A 19,406-nucleotide genomic window follows, 5' to 3' on the forward strand; every position below is an offset into this window, starting at 1 on the left:
ATGTGTATGAAAAGCTGGAGAAATAAAAAAACATTTGATTTCCTTAGAAGCACTCACCAGAGGGGAATCCTTGTCCATATTGTGATGTAATTCATGTCTTATAACACTATTTATAACCTTTGCTCTTAAGACTCGATCCTAAGTTTCAAATCGGCCACTGGCCTCTTGGCTGTTGGCCATCCATTTGCAGCCTGGTGAACAAGACTGCTGACCCTACCCTTTTGTATTGCATTATCAATGGACTTTACAAAACCCCAAAAGATAGTAATTTGTTAAAGTATACCTTTAAGATGCATTCAGATGAATACACAGTAAACAAACATTAATTTCAGCTAAACAATGGATATATAATTTCTTGTCAAGAAACAAATGACAACAGAAATGTTTACACGTTTAAAATCGATTATAACATTATTGGATCAGTTATAGTTGATATTTGAAAACATCAGTGAGTGGTGGATAAAGTGTTGGGTAAGTAAAGGATTCACATGTTGCCCTTTAGAAGTTCCAGTATGCCGTCCTCCTATAAAAAGATCAGGCTAGCCACGTCAAGTCATTAGCCAGCATAATCCACTTGTGGCTTATTGCCTTTATTAAGCCATGATGCCAAACAAGTCCTACCAGAGAACAGGAGGGCAGTAAGATAGTTACACATGGAATGGCAGCACATATGATGTCAAGTGGAATGATATTGTGCAACTCACTAGTATGGCTGATCTCAAACCTTGATTTGATGTGTTCATATTAGAGAAATGTGGAGGACCAAATGCTCCTGGAATACATACTAAAAGCAAACATTTGGGAACTTTGTGACAAAGTACACCCACTAGGTGAGTTGTTTCTTATAGCATTTCTTATTTCATAAATGGCAATGTTAAAGGGGCAATTTGCGATTGCTACATGTTTTGACTTTTTAAATTGATTGTGCTGTATATAATAATTGCATCTTGCAGAATAGGAGTTATAAATGTTTCATGACTTTAGCTCAACTGTCATGTCCTATCAGGACCTGAAATATAAGCTTATTTTAACCAAACAGTTGCGGGATACCCGCTTTGTCATTGTTTTAACTGCAGATTGGCCCTTTAAGATGAGGTGGTCTCTTACCATTTTTGTGTTTCCCGAATGAAAAAACGGGGAAAAGAAGAAAAAGAACCTGCAGAATAAAACTGAGAATATCTCAAATGATAATGGGAGGTAAGATGTTTGTCATCAGAAATAATTCTCTCATGTTATTTTGATTGAATACAATCAAATACTCATCAATGTGTACTAGGATTCACTGTATTAAAATATAGTATTTCCTGTTATGGTTTTTGCCAAATGTATTCTATAGATATCATTTTAGTGTTTTTTCTGGATTTGACCATTGCATACTGGTGAATGGATACTACAATGTGTATTATTTGACTGCACGGTTTTGTAGTTTCCTACAAACTCTTATACTGTCCCACTCTGAACTGCAGTGTTCTTTATGTGGGAGACGCTGTTGTATACACTGGGGAGAACAAGTATTTGATACACTTCCGATTTTGCAGGTTTTCCTACTAACAAAGCATGTAGAAGTCTATAATTTTTATCATAGGTACACTTCAACTGTGAGTGACGGAAATCCAGAAAATCCCATTGTATGATTTTTAAATAGTTAATCTGCATTTTATTGCATGACATAAGTATTTGATCACCTACCAACCAGTAAGAATTCCTGCTATCACAGACCAGAGAGCTGTGTAAGGACATCAGGGAAAAAATTGTAGACCTGCACAAGGCTGGGATGGGCTACCGGACAATAGGCAAGCAGCTTGGTGAGAAGGCAATAACTGTTGGCACAATTATTAGAAAATGGAAGAAGTTCAAGATGATGCTCAAGCTCCATGCAAGATCTCACCTCGTGGGGCATCAATGATCATGATGAGGGATCAGCCTAGAACTACATGGCAGGACCTGGTCAATGACCTGAAGAGAGCTGGGACCACAGTCTCAAAGAAAACCATTAGTAACACACTACGCCGTCATGGATTAAAATCCTGCAGCGCACGCAAGGTCCCCCTGGTCAAGTCAGCGCATGTCCAGGCCCATCTGATGTTTGCCAATTCCATCTGGATGATCCAGAGGAGAAATGGGAGAAGGTCATGTGGTCTGATGAGACAAAAATAGAGCTTTTTGGTCTAAACTCCACTCGTCGTGTTTGGAGGAAGAAGAAGGATGAGTACAACCCCAAGAATATCATCCCAACTGTGAAGCATGGAGGTGGAAACATCATTCTTTGGGGATGCTTTTCTGGAACGGGGACAGGACGACTGCACCTTATTGAGGGGAGGGAGGATGGGGCCATGTATTGTGAGATCTTGGGCTACAACCTCCTTCCTTCAGGTAGAGCATTTAAGATGGGTCGTGGCTGGGTCTTCCAGCATGACAACGACCCGAAACACACAGCCAGGGCAACTAAGGAGTGGCTCTGTAAGAGGCATCTCAAGGTCCTGAAATGGCCTAGACAGTCTCCAGACATGAACCCAATAGAAAATCTTTGGAGGGAGCTGAAAGTCCATATTGCCCAGCGACAGCCCCGAAACCTGAAGGATCTGGAGAAGGTCTGTATGGAGGAGTGGGCCAAAATCCCTGCTCCAGTGTGTGCAAACCTGGTCAAGAACTACAGGAAAAGTATGATCTCTGTAATTGCAAATAAAGGTTTCTGTACCAAATATTAAGTTCTGCTTTTCTGATGTATCAAATACTTATGTCATGTAAAAAAATGCAAATTAATTACTTAAAAATCATACAATGTGATTTTCTGGATTTTTGTTTTAGATTGCATCACTCCGGTTGAAGAGCACCTAAGATAAAAATTACAGACCTCTACATGCTTTGTAAGTAAGAAGACCTGCAAAATCGGCAGTGTATCAAATCCTACTATGTGGAGTCATTTGAACCTCACCATTTTAGCATTTTCTTTTTAATATTTCTTATGTGCTTAGTGAAAAGAGTGAACACAAAACCATGCATAGCTTGTAATGGTATTGTTAAATTATGATTTCAAAATACCAACCTAATAGGGTGGAAGGTAACATAACCGGGTGGAAAGCCAAAACAATAATTGTAATTTAATATTTAAATGTCTTAAAATTGTCTAAATATGCATAAAATGTCAATGTACTATGTAAGTAGCCAATCATACTGACATTAGTGATTAATTTTTCAGGTGCATATTCCTAACAGGGTGGAAACTAACAGGTGGACAATTTGCAATAGCTGACTGAACAAGATTACGCTAGTACATGTGATGACAATTTGAAAAATATTGGAAGATCTCTATCAAGCATATTTTATAATTATGAAAATGTACTTATTTTCTATATATTTTGGCCAAACAAGGGGGAGATGTATGAGCGAGACATACAAAGTAACATAATGAAACATTGAAAAATAGATACAATTTAGATTAAACATTTTATTTGAGATGTTTCTTTTGCCCCAAAATGCTGACACCTAAAATGTGATGTAATTGTGGAAGGTCATTTTAAAAAGTATAGAAAAAAAACTTACAGAATGTAAAATTTCAGGGACACATATAAAACACATAATAGGTTTTAATAATAAATACAATGTTCATGGGACAAAGCGTTTGGTGAGGGACATTCTAACTACAACTACATACATATCTCATAGCAGAGATGGGGACAAGTCACACATGGTCAAGTCCAAGCAAGTCTCAAGTCTTAACCATCAAGTCTCGAGTCAAGTCTCAAGTCACAGTTCAGATAAATCAAGCAAGTCAAGTCAAGTCAAGGGTTCACCCTAAGCAAGTCAAGTCGAGTCCTTATAAGTTTCAAGTCAAGTCGAGTCAAGTCACAGTACTAAAGAGATGAACACACACACACACACACTGTCCTCTGTTTCTGACGTGCGCTCGGTACGAAGCTCGATTTCAAAATCAAACATTTTTCTCTTCCGCTGTACAATTTTTTGGGGGGACGAAGCGGAGGGATCTTGAATCAGCCTGAAGGGGTTGTATTCGCTATAACAACCACCTCGCTATACCTTATCCCGCTTATTACATGGCTACCTACCAAATAAATCAATAATTTGACACAAAATATTAGAATCCTGCTGCGTCCATAGCAACGCGCTGTTTTTCATGGCAACGGTCTGTTATCAAGAAATAACACGCATTCTGCACTGGAATTCAGCCAATCCATGTAATAAGGGCTAATAATAAAAACCTTATAAACTAATTATTGTGACTGAAAAACTGTCTAATATGTAATTACGCTGTAATTATTCTTGTCTGTATGAGTAAAAAAAAAAAACTATTCGAAATGTTTAGGTGCTAGTAATCACATCGGCGCCTCCATGTTAGCCTTTCATGCAGTAAAGTTATCTGTTATGGTGTAAGCACAATGCTTTTAAGTTTCCACACGCAGTCCACAAACACTTGAAAATGCGCACATTTAATACAGACATTACAGCCTACGTGTAATAATACACATGCCCGCTCATTTTAAGATGCCCATCAACATTAAAATTCAGGCTATGCCACTGTTATAGTCAAATTCCCTTACATCTATTTACCAGACGTATTCAGTAATGATAATGGTCACATTTCTAACAAGAAAAAAAAAAAACATAAAATGCAACCAAGGCCAAATTCTGACAAACAAAAGATTAATTTATTACATTAGTAACTTAATCGTTATAGATCTTAGTGAAACTGAATATAAAGAGATTACTTTCTTACCTTTCCTTGTTGTTCTTAAAATGATGAATGAAATTTGACGTTGTTGCGTATTTTGCATCGGGCAAATATTTTTTTATTCACACGGTCCAGTTTAAAGTCCTTGGAGCTCGACTAACGTTACTGTCTGCCATGTTTGGCGCGGTTTGAATTGTGCAGCGTTAAAGGCACATACGCTGATTAGTAGTGCTGATGTCACAACATATAGAATTATTTTATTGCTGTTTGTTTATTATAAGTTCAAGTCATTGTGGAGTCTTCTACTTCAAGTCAAGTCAAGTCTCAAGCAACTTGTTCTCAAGTCAAAGTCAAGTCAAGTCATTTTCATACTTTAATCAAGCAAGTCACAAGTCCTGAAAATTGTGACTCGAGTCAGACTCAGTCAAGTCATGTGACTCGAGTCCCCCACCTCTGTCTCATAGGCTTTGAATCACACCTGAGGTCATTGTGCAGTGGCTTACGTCCACTGAAGAAAGAGTTCAAAATGCACAGAATTTCTTATCAATCTCAATATTTTTGTGTTTTTAAAGGACCCCTAACATACTTTTGAAATAAATGTTACTCTATTTTATGGTAAATAGGAAATTATATTTTCCTGGGCACCGAAATTATACCCAATAGTAAGAATAACTGAAGTACACTTTGGCTCAAATGTCAGGATTTGAAGCGATAGCACTACCTTAATCCCCTGAGTGTCATTGCATAATGTCGTATCTCTATGGCAAAATAAACTGTACAATTCAACTAAGTTCAATCACAATCAGGACAGCTGTTCTTCAGGATAAGGTTTTCTCAGAGTGATATGACATGTATTGTGTTTTATTAGTTATTATGCACTTTGAGATTATTCCTTGATAATGAAAAGAGTTTTACATATGCAATATATTATTATTATATATTATTATTATTACATTATTATTATTATTATTATTATTACATGTAAAGCACAAACTTCAGTTGCCAACTGTAGTGCCCCAGCTGGGCCATTCACTTTTATTCTATAAATTCAGGGCGAGTGAGTAATGAGATATTGTGGTTTTTGTACAGATCTGGTACCTAATCAGACACTTACAAACGGATGGAGATCCATAGTCACACCCATGATTAAAACCAGTCTCTATTGTTGGATTCTGGCCAGTCATTGACACAGACGGAGAGACGAAAGATAAATGTATTCAGTGTTTTCATCACCCAGTGCTTTGCTCTCATGGCTTTCAGTGTGCTAGACATGTACTGAGTGTTTTCCTCGTATCTGTTTTAGTCGTTAAGGGTTTGGTCATGGCCCACATCCAATAAATTGTAATTCTTTGTGTTTGCCTGACAGGAATAACCATGGGATGTGGCGTCGCAAAGTCAAACCAGTTCCAAACAAAAAAGAGCAGAAAAGGTAGGCGTAACTTATAGCTGGGAGCAGGGCTCTAAATTAAGATTTTTAAGTAGGTTCCAAACAAAAAAACAAGAGCAACATATTACATTTTGGAGCACCAGAAAAGTTGTTTTAAGTTAATTGGAAAACTGCCCTTAAATGATTGGGCCTACATTAATTCCAGCTACTTTTGAACCACTTGTTGTGCCCTAAAACTGTAAAAACCTGTTTATTATAAAAGCAAAAATGTTGTGAAAATGTTGAAACTACGGTTATTTGTTACTGTAATTGTGTGATCTTTCCCTCATTCTGTGATTATTGATCTCCTGCAGAAAACATCAGATTCCCTTTTTTTCTTTGCCCCCTCATTTTTGGATGTTTTAAAATAACCATGCAATGTCTTAGCCAGCTAATGAGGTAGGTTTTGGCCCCAGTTTTAGCAAGGGTGGTCCAATTGAGGAAGATAAATATGTTGTGCTGCTAAAAATAGACAGACTTTTAACCTGCTTGAGCAAGACAATAACATTCTTCACTTTATTAATGGTGCAAACAGGATCCTAACTAATCTGCTATCAATATATTCCTTAGGGCACTTGAAAACAATTGTATTCAGCCAAGTCTTACAATTATTTGGGAATTTTTCCCAGGCACAAATTGTTCCCATACTGTTCTCATTCATTTGAGACCTGTTTGGGAGTCTTGATTACAGGCCCCTTATGTTCTACAGCCATTAATCATTTACATCTTTTAAAACATGAAAACCACTGACAGCGTATGAGTCCGTCCAATATATTTTTTTAAACTATGGTAAAGTTTTCTCACCCCTCAAAGTAGAAGGCGAGGGTTATATTAGTTTGTTAAACAACAACTTGAGGTGTATGATGAATAATTGTGGCTTTACCTCATTTCTCTTGAAGTCTAACCTGTTTGTATGTGTGTGAAATAATGCTATGATACTGATCTGCTCTTCCTGTATCTGGAACGCTATATGAAGCTGTCACATGTAAGTCCCCATGCTTTTTATTTATGTTAATATTCTTTGCTTGTAAGCAGTGGGGCCCTCATTTATTTTGCATAGGGGTGGCCAGATAATCTTAATTTCAGGAATTCTATTATGCTGTTGTAGGGCTAGTTGAAAAGAGCCATTATAAGAGTTAAGGAATTGCATACTGATATAATTAGTTTTTTTATTTTACAGTTAATTACATTTGAAATAATTCTGCATTTGAATAATTTCTTAACAGAACAATTTTCTCTCTGTGTTGAAATGTTTTTTCATTTATTAGATCAACCCACTGGCCTGAAGAGGGTCTAGACCACTAGATATTCTGAACAAACTTATATATATATATACATACAGTATCTCACAAAAGTGAGTACACCCCTCACATTTTTGCAAATACAATACTGAAGAAATGAGACGTTGCTACGATGTAAAGTAGTGAGTTTACAGCTTGTATAACAGTGTAAATTTGCTGTCCCCTCAAAATAACTCAACACACAGCCATTAATGTCTAAACCACTTGCTGCAAAAAGGAGTACAACCCTAAGTGCAAATGTCCAAATTGGGCCCAAAGTGTCAATATTTTGTATGGCCACCATCATTTTCCAGCACAGCCCCAGACCATGACACTCCCACCAACATGCTTGAATGTAGGCAAGACACACTTGTCTTTGTACTCCTCACCTGGTTGCCACCACACACGCTTGATACCATCTGAACCAAATACGTTTATATTGGTCTCATCAGACCACAGGACATGGTTCCAGTAATCCAGTCTGCTTGTCTTCAGCAAACTGTTTGCAGGCTTTTTTATCCATCATCTTTAAAAGAGGCTTCCTTCTGGTACGACAGCCATGCAGACCAATTTCATGCAGTGTGCGGCGTATGGTCTGATCACTGACAGGCTGACCCCCTCACCCCTTCAACCTCTGCAGCAATGCTTGTAGCACTCATACGTCTATTTCCCAAAGACAACCTCTGGATATGATGCTGAGCATGTGCACTCAACTTCTTTGGTCGACCATGGCAAGGCCTGTTCTGAGTGGAACCTGTCCTGTTAAACCACCTGTATGGTCTTTGCCACCGTGCTGCAGCTCAGTTTCAGGGCAATCTTCTTATAGCCTAGGCCATCTTTATATCGAGCAGCAATTCTTTTTTTCAGATCCTCAGAGAGTTCTTTGCCATGAGGTGCCATGTTGAACTTACAGTGACCAGTATGAGAGAGTGTGAGAGCGATGACACCAAATGTAACACATCTGCTCCCCATTCACACCTGAGACCTTGTAACACTAACGAGTCACATGACACCAGGGAGGGAAAATGGCTAATTGGGCCAAATTTGGACATTTTCACTTAGGGGTGTTCTCACTTTTGTTGCCAGTGGTTTAGACATTAATGGCTGTGTGTTGTGTTACTTTGAGAGGACAGCAAATTTACACTGTAATACAAGCTGTAGACTTACTACTTTAGATTGTAGCAAAGTGTCATTTCTTCAGTGTTGTCACAGGAAAATATATAATCAAATATTTGCTCAAATGTGAGGGTTGTACTCACTTTTGTGAGATACTGTGTGTATATATATATATATATGCCCTTAATTTTTTCTGGAGCTGTATATACACCCACAAAGAGGTGTACAGCCACATTATGTGTGCATATTGGTTCCTGAATAGCTCAGCGATGCCAGGCATGTGGGCTTTTTTTTACACGGGGGGAGACAATGTAAAATAGCAGAGAGTGTCTACTAAATTCCTTAAATGTATGAACATATTCAGGCATGTCTGTGGGTCTGATCCAAGCGACCCTAAACGACCCACCGCTGTTCTGTCCAACAGCGATCCAGGCAGCTGTACTGATCCAGCGTTGGTACCGTCAGTATGTGGCCCGCAAGGAGATGAGACGCAGATACACCTGGAACATCTTCCAGTCCATTGAGTACTCCGGGGAGCAGGCCCAGATCAAGGTGAGAGACATTGCTGCCTCCCCGTTTGTACTGCAAGTGTAACTGCAGAGACTGCAGAGCCTATGTTTTTTTTTTTTTTGGGGGGGGGGGTTATATCTGGTTTATTCTTAAATGAATAAACCAGATATACATTGGCTTCTGAGTGCATTCAGACCCCTTTACTTACTCCACGTTTTGTTTTTTACATACTGAATTCATACTAGACTAAATAAAAATTTTTTGCAATCAAGCTACAAAGCGACAAAGTTTTTAGAAATGTGTTACAGTTTGTTGAAAGATACATTTCTCATCCACATTAAGAATTCAGTCTCTTTATTAAGAACTTCAGAAATTTGTTCAGAAATGTCCTGTGCTTTACCTGAGTTTAAGAGCCAGGCAAGATTTGTAGATCCACTGTGAAAGCTTTTTTCCAGCTTTTTTTCACATGTGCACTACTCCTTTTCTAGATATCTGCATTTTTTATAATTCATGAATACATTGATGTCGATTGAGACATTTGTTTTAATCTTTAAAATCTGTGCTTTGGGAAATACTTAAAATGTGTTTTTAGAGGCATGGAAATAGAATGCTATTGTGTATTTTACATTTAATTTTACATTTCCAATTAAATAATTCAAAATATATATATATATATGCCTTCTTACAGAATCCTATGTGAAACTGCAGCACATTTCACTTTCTCTCTCGTTCTCTCTTCTCTACACAGTTATACAATTTTCTTGGCTACCTTATGGACAACTTCACTCCAACTAGCACTGAACGTAAGACTTTCTGGTAACATTTTATACGACTGATGGTTCATATTTCTGTGAGTTATGTCACAACAAGTGACATGTACAATATATGTGTCATGTCTGTGTTATTACGATACTATAAAGGTTTTGACAAGACTATGTCAGCATGTTATGAAAATATCTGTCATATACATTTTTACCAACTTGCCCAGTCTTTCCGTTGTGGCTTTTGCACATTTATAAACGGTCTAATTAATTTTCATGAGGTATTTCTGCTTTTTCCCCTAAAGGCAACTTCGTCTCCCACATATTTAGAGAGAATGAAGTGTGTCACGATGTAGAGTGGGAGAGGTACTTCTGCTACAGGAATATTGAGGTGCCAGAGATTTACTCAGGGCCCCATATGAACTTCCCTCTTACTGCAGACCAAGTGACTGCCTTGGTGGAGGCCTTCAGGAATAAGAGAGTATGTGTATCTATGTATGATACAATTAAATACTCCGTTCCCACCTAACTTTTCAGGTTTAGCTGAATAGCTCATCAGAAATACACTTTACTACACAAACAAAAATCCTCTTCAGTACACATATGTCTCTCCCAGTAGCAGCTCCACTCTCGGTATGTTCTCCAAATTCTGTTGGAAACATGGAAGTTACTCCGACTGCTGCCAAACATCAGTCGAATCTCCACATGCCATAGCAAAGAAATCACCATTTGTGGTTAGTAATGATCAGTTTTCCCAATTTGCATTTTTGAAGACTGTACATTTTGTCAAATGTTTATACAAAACCGTGATGCATTACCATGGTTTCTTCCCAGGGGATTTACATGGGCAACTGGAAGACCTGCTGTTGATATTTTACAAGGTACTGTGTAAAAATGCCATCAGCTAATACATATTAAATTAAGTCTTTATTTCTGTTGCCAAATTTGCCCCAAACAGTTGAAGTGAGGCATTAATTTATTGTTTTCCTTGAAGAATGGCATGCCATCATTGGAGCGGCCATACGTTTTCAATGGAGACTTTGTGGATCGAGGCAAAGATTCTATGGAGATTCTCCTCATCCTTTTTGCCTTCCTGCTTGTGTATCCAAATGATGTTCACCTCAACAGGGGGAACCATGAAGATCATATTGTCAACCTGAGGTAAACTATCACAACAATTGTCAACTATGGATCTACATGAATGTTTTCACACGGTTTCATCACTGATGTCTCTTTATTGTTTGTTAAGGTACGGCTTCACCAAGGAGGTGCTGGGGAAGTACCAGGTATGTGTGATTTCAGAAAACATAAATAAATAAATAATGGGGAATAAAACCAAACTAAGCCTTGAGTAGGACTTAATTACAGTGTTCTGATTAGGTGGTTGACTAGCCATGTACCCTGTTTATAAAGAAATTGTGAAATCTCTTCACTTCGATAATCTGTGTGCTTTTTAAATACTCTGATCACTAGGAATCACAACAAAAAACTGCAGTTGGCTTGAGTTTGAAAGAGGAACTGGTGACGGCTGCAAATGTATTTTCACGTGCAACGTGGGTCACTCAGTGACTTCCCTACGTAACGTCCAGTAAGAGGATTAAGAAGTTGCTGAACAAGATTACTTAAAGTCATCAGTATCCTCCCAATGTGGCACCTGGAGGCTACAGTCAGGAGTATCTGTGGCTTTACACAAAACCAAACAGCAAAGCTGGACTCATCTGCAACTTGTAGTCATGAATCTTCAAGTTGTAGAGATTCTTTTGTACACCTGTTGTTAAACCAGAGGATTTTTACAAACATAAGAACTTCGATAGCACCGAAAGAGACAAAATGTCAGTCTTACTTTATATATTCAACAATGCAGTGATTCATTGTAATTTTCCGTTTGTTCAAATTGTCCTCAGATGCATGGCAAGAGGATCCTAAAGCTACTTCAAATGATCTTCAGCTGGTTGCCCCTGGCGACAGTCATTGACCAGAAGGTGCTGATCTTGCACGGTGGAATCTCAAACACCACAGACCTCTGTGATATAGCCAGAGTGGACAGACACAAAGTAAGAGCGACCTTCTCTACACAATCAGTCTACGAAAAAATATGGTGGCACTATGACAAAGATACAACTGCCTGTTTGCTCTGTTCGACAAAGAGCCTAGATTTAATTGTAGACAGGAAAAAAAACAAAAACATTTCTGATTTCTTTCTCCCAGTATGTGTCGGCACTGAAGCCACCAAAGAAGAGGGCCTACCACCCAGTGGCCCAATCCTCTGTGGAGTCAGAAGTGGATGACAACCTGTCAAGCACCAAAAACAATCAGCGCAGGGCCTCTTTTGGACTGCGGGACTGCTTTCACAGCCGGTCTCTCCAGGACCTCTCCAGCAGGGTCCCTCGGACCACAGAACAGGAGAAGGAGGTACAGCGAAGGCAGTCCATCTTTATCAGAGGCGGCTTCAGTCAGAGTCAGAAGGAGCTCAACTACGCGCCTGCCTCCTCGGAATCGCAGGGGACCACCAACACAGCAGATACTAGCGTAGAAGACTGGGGACAGGTGAGGACCATGAACATGGACGTGTTAGCTGGACAGAGAGGTAGATAGATGGGTGGGCTGGTAAACTGCACCCAGAACTGGAAGAACTACCGGTGACTTTGCCCTTACAACTTCATTTTCAAACTCAGCTGGCTTATAGTGCCTTGAATTGTACATGTATAACTCCAGTTATTGGTGACCGATTGTGAAAAAGCTACTTAGTCACTGCTAGACTGGTGTAAGACAGACCATTGACCCATCAACCTGGCTAGCAATCCTGTTTTCCAATTTAGCATCCCTCCCACCAGCAGACAGCTTTTAGGACATTGTGTTACAAGTGTAGCCAGTGACATATTGTCCTCCCTCTAACTCAATGACTTACTGTAATAAGTAATATGTCTTATAGTACAATTATGACTTAACTAAATCTGCCACAATGCGTTAATGAAGAAACATTCCTTGTCAATCATGAAACCGTATGCTATGATATTGTAAAAGTAGTACACTATTTAAGGGAAGAATAGGTATTATTCATTTTAAGATGCAGCCGCGATCTCCTTTCTTCTATTTCCACCATGTTAATTCCCATAGCGGTCAATTGTTCCCTTTCAGTCCGAGAAGAACGGCGACATAATAAGTGGTATTCATATTGTCAGATCCTGGACCTGCTGTGGAGTGACCCCATGCCTAATAATGGCTGTATGCCTAACGAGGTGCGAGGTGGAGGCTGCTACTGGGGACCAGATGTCACCCAGGACTTCCTCAGCAGGCACAACATGCAGCTCATCATTCGCTCCCACGAGTGCAAACAGGAAGGCTATGAGTTCTGTCACAACCGCAGGGTGAGAACATAGAACCCCCCCCCCCCCCCCCCCCAATCCATGTAAGAGGATTCATAATCCTCTAATTGGCAAAACAGCTGTCAGATCAGCAGTATCAGCAGTAATGATCTGATGGAAGCCCAGGAGTTTTCATGACCATTGAAGATACTATCAATCAATCAAATGTATTTATAAAGCCCTTTTTACAGCAGCAGTTGTCACAAAGTGCTTTACAGAGACACCCGGCCTTAAACCCCAAGGAGCAAACAGCAGTAGTGTTGAATTTCAGTGGCGAGAAAAAACTCCCTAAGAAGGCCACATTTTAGGAAGAAACCTAGAGAGGAAACAGGCTCAGAGGGGTGACCAGTCCTCTTCTGGCTCTGCCAGGTGAGATATTAAGAGTCCAATTGGAATAATTAATTAATGCATGTGGGCTAAATCCAGAGTCTATTTAAATTTAGACTAGGTCAGAAATATGACCAGATGGACAAGGACAGGAAAGCAACGGGCCCCCCAAACCAGGTTCTCCGCAGGTGTGGACCAGGACCCCATGTCCTCCTAAAGTTTAAAACGGGAGGAGACTGGGAAAATTCAGAAAATGCATTCCTCATATCAACAACGATTTATAGTGGAGAAGGAGAACTTAGGGGGGAAGGAGAACTGACCCAATCCCCCAGCACAATAGTATAGCAGCGTTGGAACTGAGACAGGGGGGTCCGGCGACACGGGAGGCCCCGGACAGGGCCCAACAGGCAGGAAATCAATCCACCCACATTGCCAGGCATCAACCTAGACCCTTGTTATAGGTGGGTCAGGTCATAACAGGATTATCTATTTTTAGAGTGTTTTTGTTATCATGTTATAAACAGGAACTACCACTGTAGAACTGTGAAAAGGAAGTAACAGTGTGTTTCAAAATGCAATCCCCTCAGGAACATCTAATCATGTGTGGGAATTCTGGCTCTCCAAGGTGACATCATCACATGCTAATTTGGTTAATAGAGACATTGGGCCTTTATTACGAGATACCGTTTATTTCTGGTCACAATGGTCATACTCCTACAGCCATGTCATAGGCCTGCAACTACTGTCTGACTAGGCAGAGGGGCGCTATAGCTGAGTTAAGTTGTGTTGGCCAACTCACTTGCTTGAGTTGGCCAACATTTGGCGGCTTTGGAAGTGCGACACAGGAGATTTCTGGTACCACTGCAATAATCTCAAAACTGTAAGGTAATAATTTATTGTTTACTTTTGCACAACAGGTCCTCACCCTGTTCTCAGCCTCCAACTACTATGAAGTGGGAAGCAACAGAGGGGCTTATGTGAAACTGGGACCGGACCTTGTGCCTTATTTGATACAATATCAGGCCAGCAGTATGACTCGAGAACTCAGCCTGAGGAAAAAGTAAGATAAAACAAGAAATGGAAAACTACCTTGTTTTCCTCTGCATTTGTGTGTGACAGTTCACTTCTGAGACAGTAATTGTATACATATGAACTGAAGGAGAGGAAAACCCTCGTCTCTGTATCAGACTGAAACTTTTATTCATAAATGCAAAGGAGAAAACTCATATATGTAGCAATCAGAATAAGGTAGAGACATTGATAAGGATTGATAAGGTGTTTGATCTGCTCTCCCTGTTTGGCTCTACAGTGTGGGAAAGCCAGAACATTCCGCCCTCAAGGTCCTGCGGGAACAGTTGTTTGCACACAAGTCAGACCTTGTCAGAGCCTTCCAAGAGTTTGACAAGGACAAAACAGGTGACATATCAATTTACCATAGTTTAATCGTGATCAACTATTTTCCTAGTGGATTTAGATTTGTTTGGTTATTTAATCCACCATACACCCATTTCACTTGGTTTGTACTCATATTTCATGAAATGTAGATCTGATCTCACCTCCTTGTTCTTGGAGTTGAGCTTCTCAGCAAACATTATGACAAATCCTCAAACAAAGCTCAAAGTGAAAGAGACTAAAACATTAAGCAGCCCCATCCTACCTCTCCCCGACACAGGGCTGATTTCCCTGAACGACTGGGTCATAGCTGTGGAGAGCGTGCTGTGTCTAGGTCTGCCCTGGAGAATGCTCTTCTCTCAGCTCATCACCTGCAAGGCGCCGGGGGGAATGTTCGACTACCAGGATTGGTTTCAGGAACTCTCTATAAAAGAGCCACAAATGGAGGTAATGGCTTGTTAAAGCTGCCACAACCCACCGTATTGACCATACAGATCTCGGCTGTTTGTTGTTGTGTTCCTGAGGTTACATTAAAATCACTCTGTAGGAACTGATTTAATGCATTGTAACACACATCTGCTTTAGAACCCATGGCCAGAAAATATGATATGTGTCACTACATAGACATAGATCACATAGAACTCTGCCCTTATCTTCCCATTCTGAATGTCACTACATAGAAATAGATCACATAGAACTATGCCCTTATCTTCCCATTCAGAATGTCACTACATAGACATAGATCACATAGATCTCTTCCCTTATCTGCCCATCTACATAGACATAGATCACATAGAACTCTGCCCTTATCTTCCCATTCAGAATGTCACTAAATAGACATAGATCACATAGAACTCTTCCCTTATCTGCCCATCTACATAGACATAGATCACATAGAAATCTGCCCTTATCTCCACATTCAGAACGTCGATCACGGTTTGCTGGAGACCTTGTACCGTCATCGCTCCACCTTGGAGACCATCTTTAGATTAGTGGACTTTGACAACTCAGGTAACAATACTGTTTTACTCTTCATTACTTTCCCGGGAATAGTTGTTTCCGGTGAATGTTTTGCTTCCACAACACATGACGTCAGCCACCACGTTGCCTTGGCAATCTGTTTGGGATGCGTAGTGTCAGTGTGCACGTCAGAAACCTGTCATGTGTGCTGAGGCCTGTAATCCGTGCCTGATGTCCAAGCTGACGTCAGCAGCAGCTGGTGGCTGACTCTCCAAGTTATGTAGAGGATTAACCCACAGATCTTCCAGGGCTGGTTTCGTGAACACAGATTAAGCCTAGACTAGGAATGAAAAATCACGGTCAGTGGAGACTAGATTAGGCTTAATCTGTGTCTGGGACACTGGATCCTAGTGTTGTAGGCATCCGTCCAACTGAAACCCTGCTACCTGTCTCTCCTCATTGACTTGCTCTCATTCTCTCTTTCCTGTCGCGCCTCCTTCTACCTTGCCTCCCTACCATTCTCCCATCTCTTGACTCTCCCTCCTTCCACCAGGGTTAATCACGATGGAGGACTTCCGTCAGACATGGAAGCTGTTGAGTGCCTTCTTAAAGATGGAGATCACCGATGAGGCCATCTCAGACCTGTCTGTCACTATAGATACCAACCAGGACGGTAACATTGACATCGACGAGTTCATGGAGGCTTTCCGACTGACAGACAAGAAGAGCCGACTGGAGAGGGGGAAAAGCATGTTCATGGGGACCTCAAATGACCTCACCAAACTCGAAGGGGACCCCGATATACAGTAGGTGTGGTGGACGTAGGTGAAACGAGCAGAACCTTCAGACACCATCCATCAGAGATCAAGGAGCTCCTACCAGTGGAAGAATTGAGAGAGTTCCTACATGAGTGCTTGTTTACCCCAGGAGCTGCAGTAGAGTGGCGACAAAATGGACAGACAAGAAAATAACCAACCAGCTGCACTGAACTGCCATCTGGAGCCGAGCGGTCCTGTTCATGGCTAATAGGAATGGAACCTGGTGTGGTTCTCTGCAGCAATAGCACATCCATGACAGGGAACAACGAGCTGTGCATTCTGAGATGCCGTTCTTTCCCTTCAACTGTTGCATTGCGCCGTTACTTGCCTGTTTGTGGCTTTGCCTATTAGCTAGCACACTTTGGCCAATCTCCCTCAATCTATCTCATGTACAAGTTGTTTTTGCCCACAGGTCCACTGCTAACAGGATGATTTTTGTTTGCCACCGCATTCTCCATGAACCCTAAACCCTATAGGCTAAGGAGGACCACAGTTTCTGAGATTCTGAAAACGGCTCACCTGGCTCCAAAAATCATTTTAAATTCAACAGTAATGGATGCTGGTGTGATGGCAATTCCATCGATCAAAACTTATCCAAACATGGGTACTCAGTCCTTTAACTAGTAACTCATTCGTACATGTATGGGACCAAGTATACATCAGTTCAAGAATTTCCACAACACTGGTCACAGATTGCCAGACCACTAAACTCACTGTAGGAGCCCATTTACATGAACAGGTTGATATACCAAATTTTCTGGCATCTGAGTAGAGCTAACCCTACACTAATCCAGTCCGTTTTTATAGAGACACCAATGAGTCAGGAGTAGGCTATAGTATATTTGTAGCATCGTTTTTCTAGTCAGCCATTTCAGCCTGGGTCTATAAATGAATGAGGTTACTGCAATATTTTGTACAAAGAATGAATTTCAGTTGCAGACCGAATTGCAGTATTATATCAACGGATCCATGATTAGCACTTAATGGGAGAGATCATGAGAAAAGATTACGTTGAAGCTGAGGGAATTCATAAAAATGTTTAGGGAACAGATAGAAATTCGGAAGGGAATTAATAAAATTTTTGAGAGAATGGATAAAAAAGAGGGAGGGAACAGATTAGCCTGGCTTAAAAATACTAAAATACATTATTTCTGTTACCATTGGTTATCGTCTACTTTACCTTTTGTGTTATACGGTTTTATTTAAATTTGATATAATAATGTTAAATATAATGTTATAACAATCTGCCTATGTAAAACAATGGAAATGTAAAACAATAAACTTTGTTTTAAGTGAGAAGTATGAATTGGCCTGAAGCAGAACAATGACACAAATACACTTGAGCACCACAATTCCATACTTAACCCATGATCTATAGCACACATCCTTGACTTATTATAGTCGCTATGCTGTCTATTGTACAGGTTGTTAATGATTCTACAGAAGCCCTGAAGCCCAAGTAGTAAAAAAAATAATGTGGAGCCCAGAGAGTTTATCTCGTTTGAACGACTTAGTATCTCGTTTGAACGACTTGGTAAAAATAAACTAAGTAGTAAAATAAAATACGTTAAAAAAATAAAAATATGTTTTTACTAGTAATTGTTTATTTTGCTAAGTTGTTCAAACGACTTAGTATCTCGTTTGAACGACTTGGTAAAAAGTCGTACACACTGTAAATGTGTGTAATGTTAAAAAAGAAACCAGGAGGAACATCTTACAACTAATTAGGTTAACTGGCAACAAATCAGTAACATGACTGGGTGAAAAAAAGAAGCAACATAAACAAGCAACAATTAAAGAGTAATGTTTCTCATCGTAAAATTGTTTGGGGATCTCATCATCTATGGTACATAATATCATTAAAAGATTCAGAGACTATTTTAATGGCAATTGGAGATTTTTTGCAACCCAGTGGTGAACAGTCCTTTGTCCCAACTTTTTTCTAAATGTGCTGCTGGCATCAAATTCAAAATGGACATGTATTGTTCCAAACACAGTACCATTTCTCAGTTTCAACATTTGATATGTTGTCTTTGTACTATATTCAATAAAATATAGGGATAAATGATTTGCACATAATTTTATTGTTTTTATATGCATTTTATACAGCATCTCAACTTTTTGGAGGTGGGGTTGTAAATTGAACAGCTATCATCTGGGCATCTTAAAGTAGAATATGGATGAGATCAGTATGACAGACAGACGCATCATGCATTTTAAAACCTGTATACGTGTAGAAGCAGTTGAGCTGCTTTAATTCTTTATTTAATATTTTACAAAAATTTGGTGAAACACAATGAGTTTCAAGTTACACTCAAGTGACACTGGAGTAGTGGTAGGGCCCAGACTGGACCGGAAAGTGGCCTTTATTATGTAATAACGTCCTAAAATAATACAGCGAATGTAATGAATAATAATTGCTATTAGCCTTACATTGAAAATGAAGTACATGATGCAAGCAGGTAAATTCTCTTTTAAAAACCGTAGAGAGTGAAGGACCATTCCACCAAGTAGAATTTGACAGTATTTGTAAATGTACTTAAAGGTTAAAGGGGATCCTCACTCTGAGAATATTGGAGTCTTTATTAGTGACCACAAGATGGCTCACATCCACCACCATAGGCACTCGCATCCAAGGAGACGACGTCTCAGTACTCTACTATTACTCAGCACTTTTCTCCTCTACGTCTTTACTAGGTAAAGGTGCAAAATAATGTCTGCCACATACTTTCACCTTTTGTTATGAGACTCAAATGTGTTT

At 39.8% G+C, this 19,406-nt stretch overlaps 1 protein-coding gene across 4 annotated transcripts; it reads left to right on the forward strand.

Moving 5' to 3' along the window:
- The first annotated feature begins 50 nt into the window (after nucleotides 1-50).
- LOC105014692 (serine/threonine-protein phosphatase with EF-hands 2) lies at nucleotides 51-17,941 on the forward strand. 4 transcript variants are annotated; one of them, XM_010877207.4, is made up of 20 exons: nucleotides 51-830; nucleotides 1,077-1,197; nucleotides 2,809-2,867; nucleotides 6,057-6,119; nucleotides 7,093-7,101; nucleotides 8,937-9,064; nucleotides 9,771-9,825; nucleotides 10,089-10,264; nucleotides 10,403-10,517; nucleotides 10,618-10,664; nucleotides 10,778-10,944; nucleotides 11,033-11,069; nucleotides 11,688-11,837; nucleotides 11,992-12,330; nucleotides 12,966-13,151; nucleotides 14,393-14,535; nucleotides 14,785-14,891; nucleotides 15,148-15,314; nucleotides 15,791-15,878; nucleotides 16,381-17,941. In XM_010877207.4, exons 4-20 carry the CDS (start codon nucleotides 6,065-6,067, stop codon nucleotides 16,635-16,637), a joined length of 2,226 nt encoding a protein of 741 aa, XP_010875509.2. In that variant the 5' UTR covers nucleotides 51-830; nucleotides 1,077-1,197; nucleotides 2,809-2,867; nucleotides 6,057-6,064; the 3' UTR covers nucleotides 16,638-17,941. The 4 variants fall into 4 exon arrangements, with proteins under 4 accessions (XP_010875509.2, XP_010875508.2, XP_010875510.2 ...); XM_010877206.4 differs by lacking the exon at nucleotides 2,809-2,867; XM_010877208.4 differs by lacking the exon at nucleotides 1,077-1,197.
- The last annotated feature ends 1,465 nt before the right edge of the window (nucleotides 17,942-19,406 follow it).

This window comes from Esox lucius, chromosome 13 (genome assembly GCF_011004845.1).
Source record: "Esox lucius isolate fEsoLuc1 chromosome 13, fEsoLuc1.pri, whole genome shotgun sequence".
In the NCBI taxonomy this organism is placed as follows: Eukaryota; Metazoa; Chordata; class Actinopteri; order Esociformes; family Esocidae; genus Esox; species Esox lucius.

Coding starts and splice junctions, on each gene's coding strand:
- LOC105014692 (XM_010877205.4), top strand. CDS start 767: ATGCTCCTGGAATACATACTAAAAGCAAACATTTGGGAACTTTGTGAC. Junction 10,265..10,402: donor AGGCCTTCAGGAATAAGAGA/GTATGTGTATCT, acceptor CTCTCCCAGTAG/CAGCTCCACTCTCGGTATGT. Junction 15,315..15,790: donor TAAAAGAGCCACAAATGGAG/GTAATGGCTTGT, acceptor CTCCACATTCAG/AACGTCGATCACGGTTTGCT.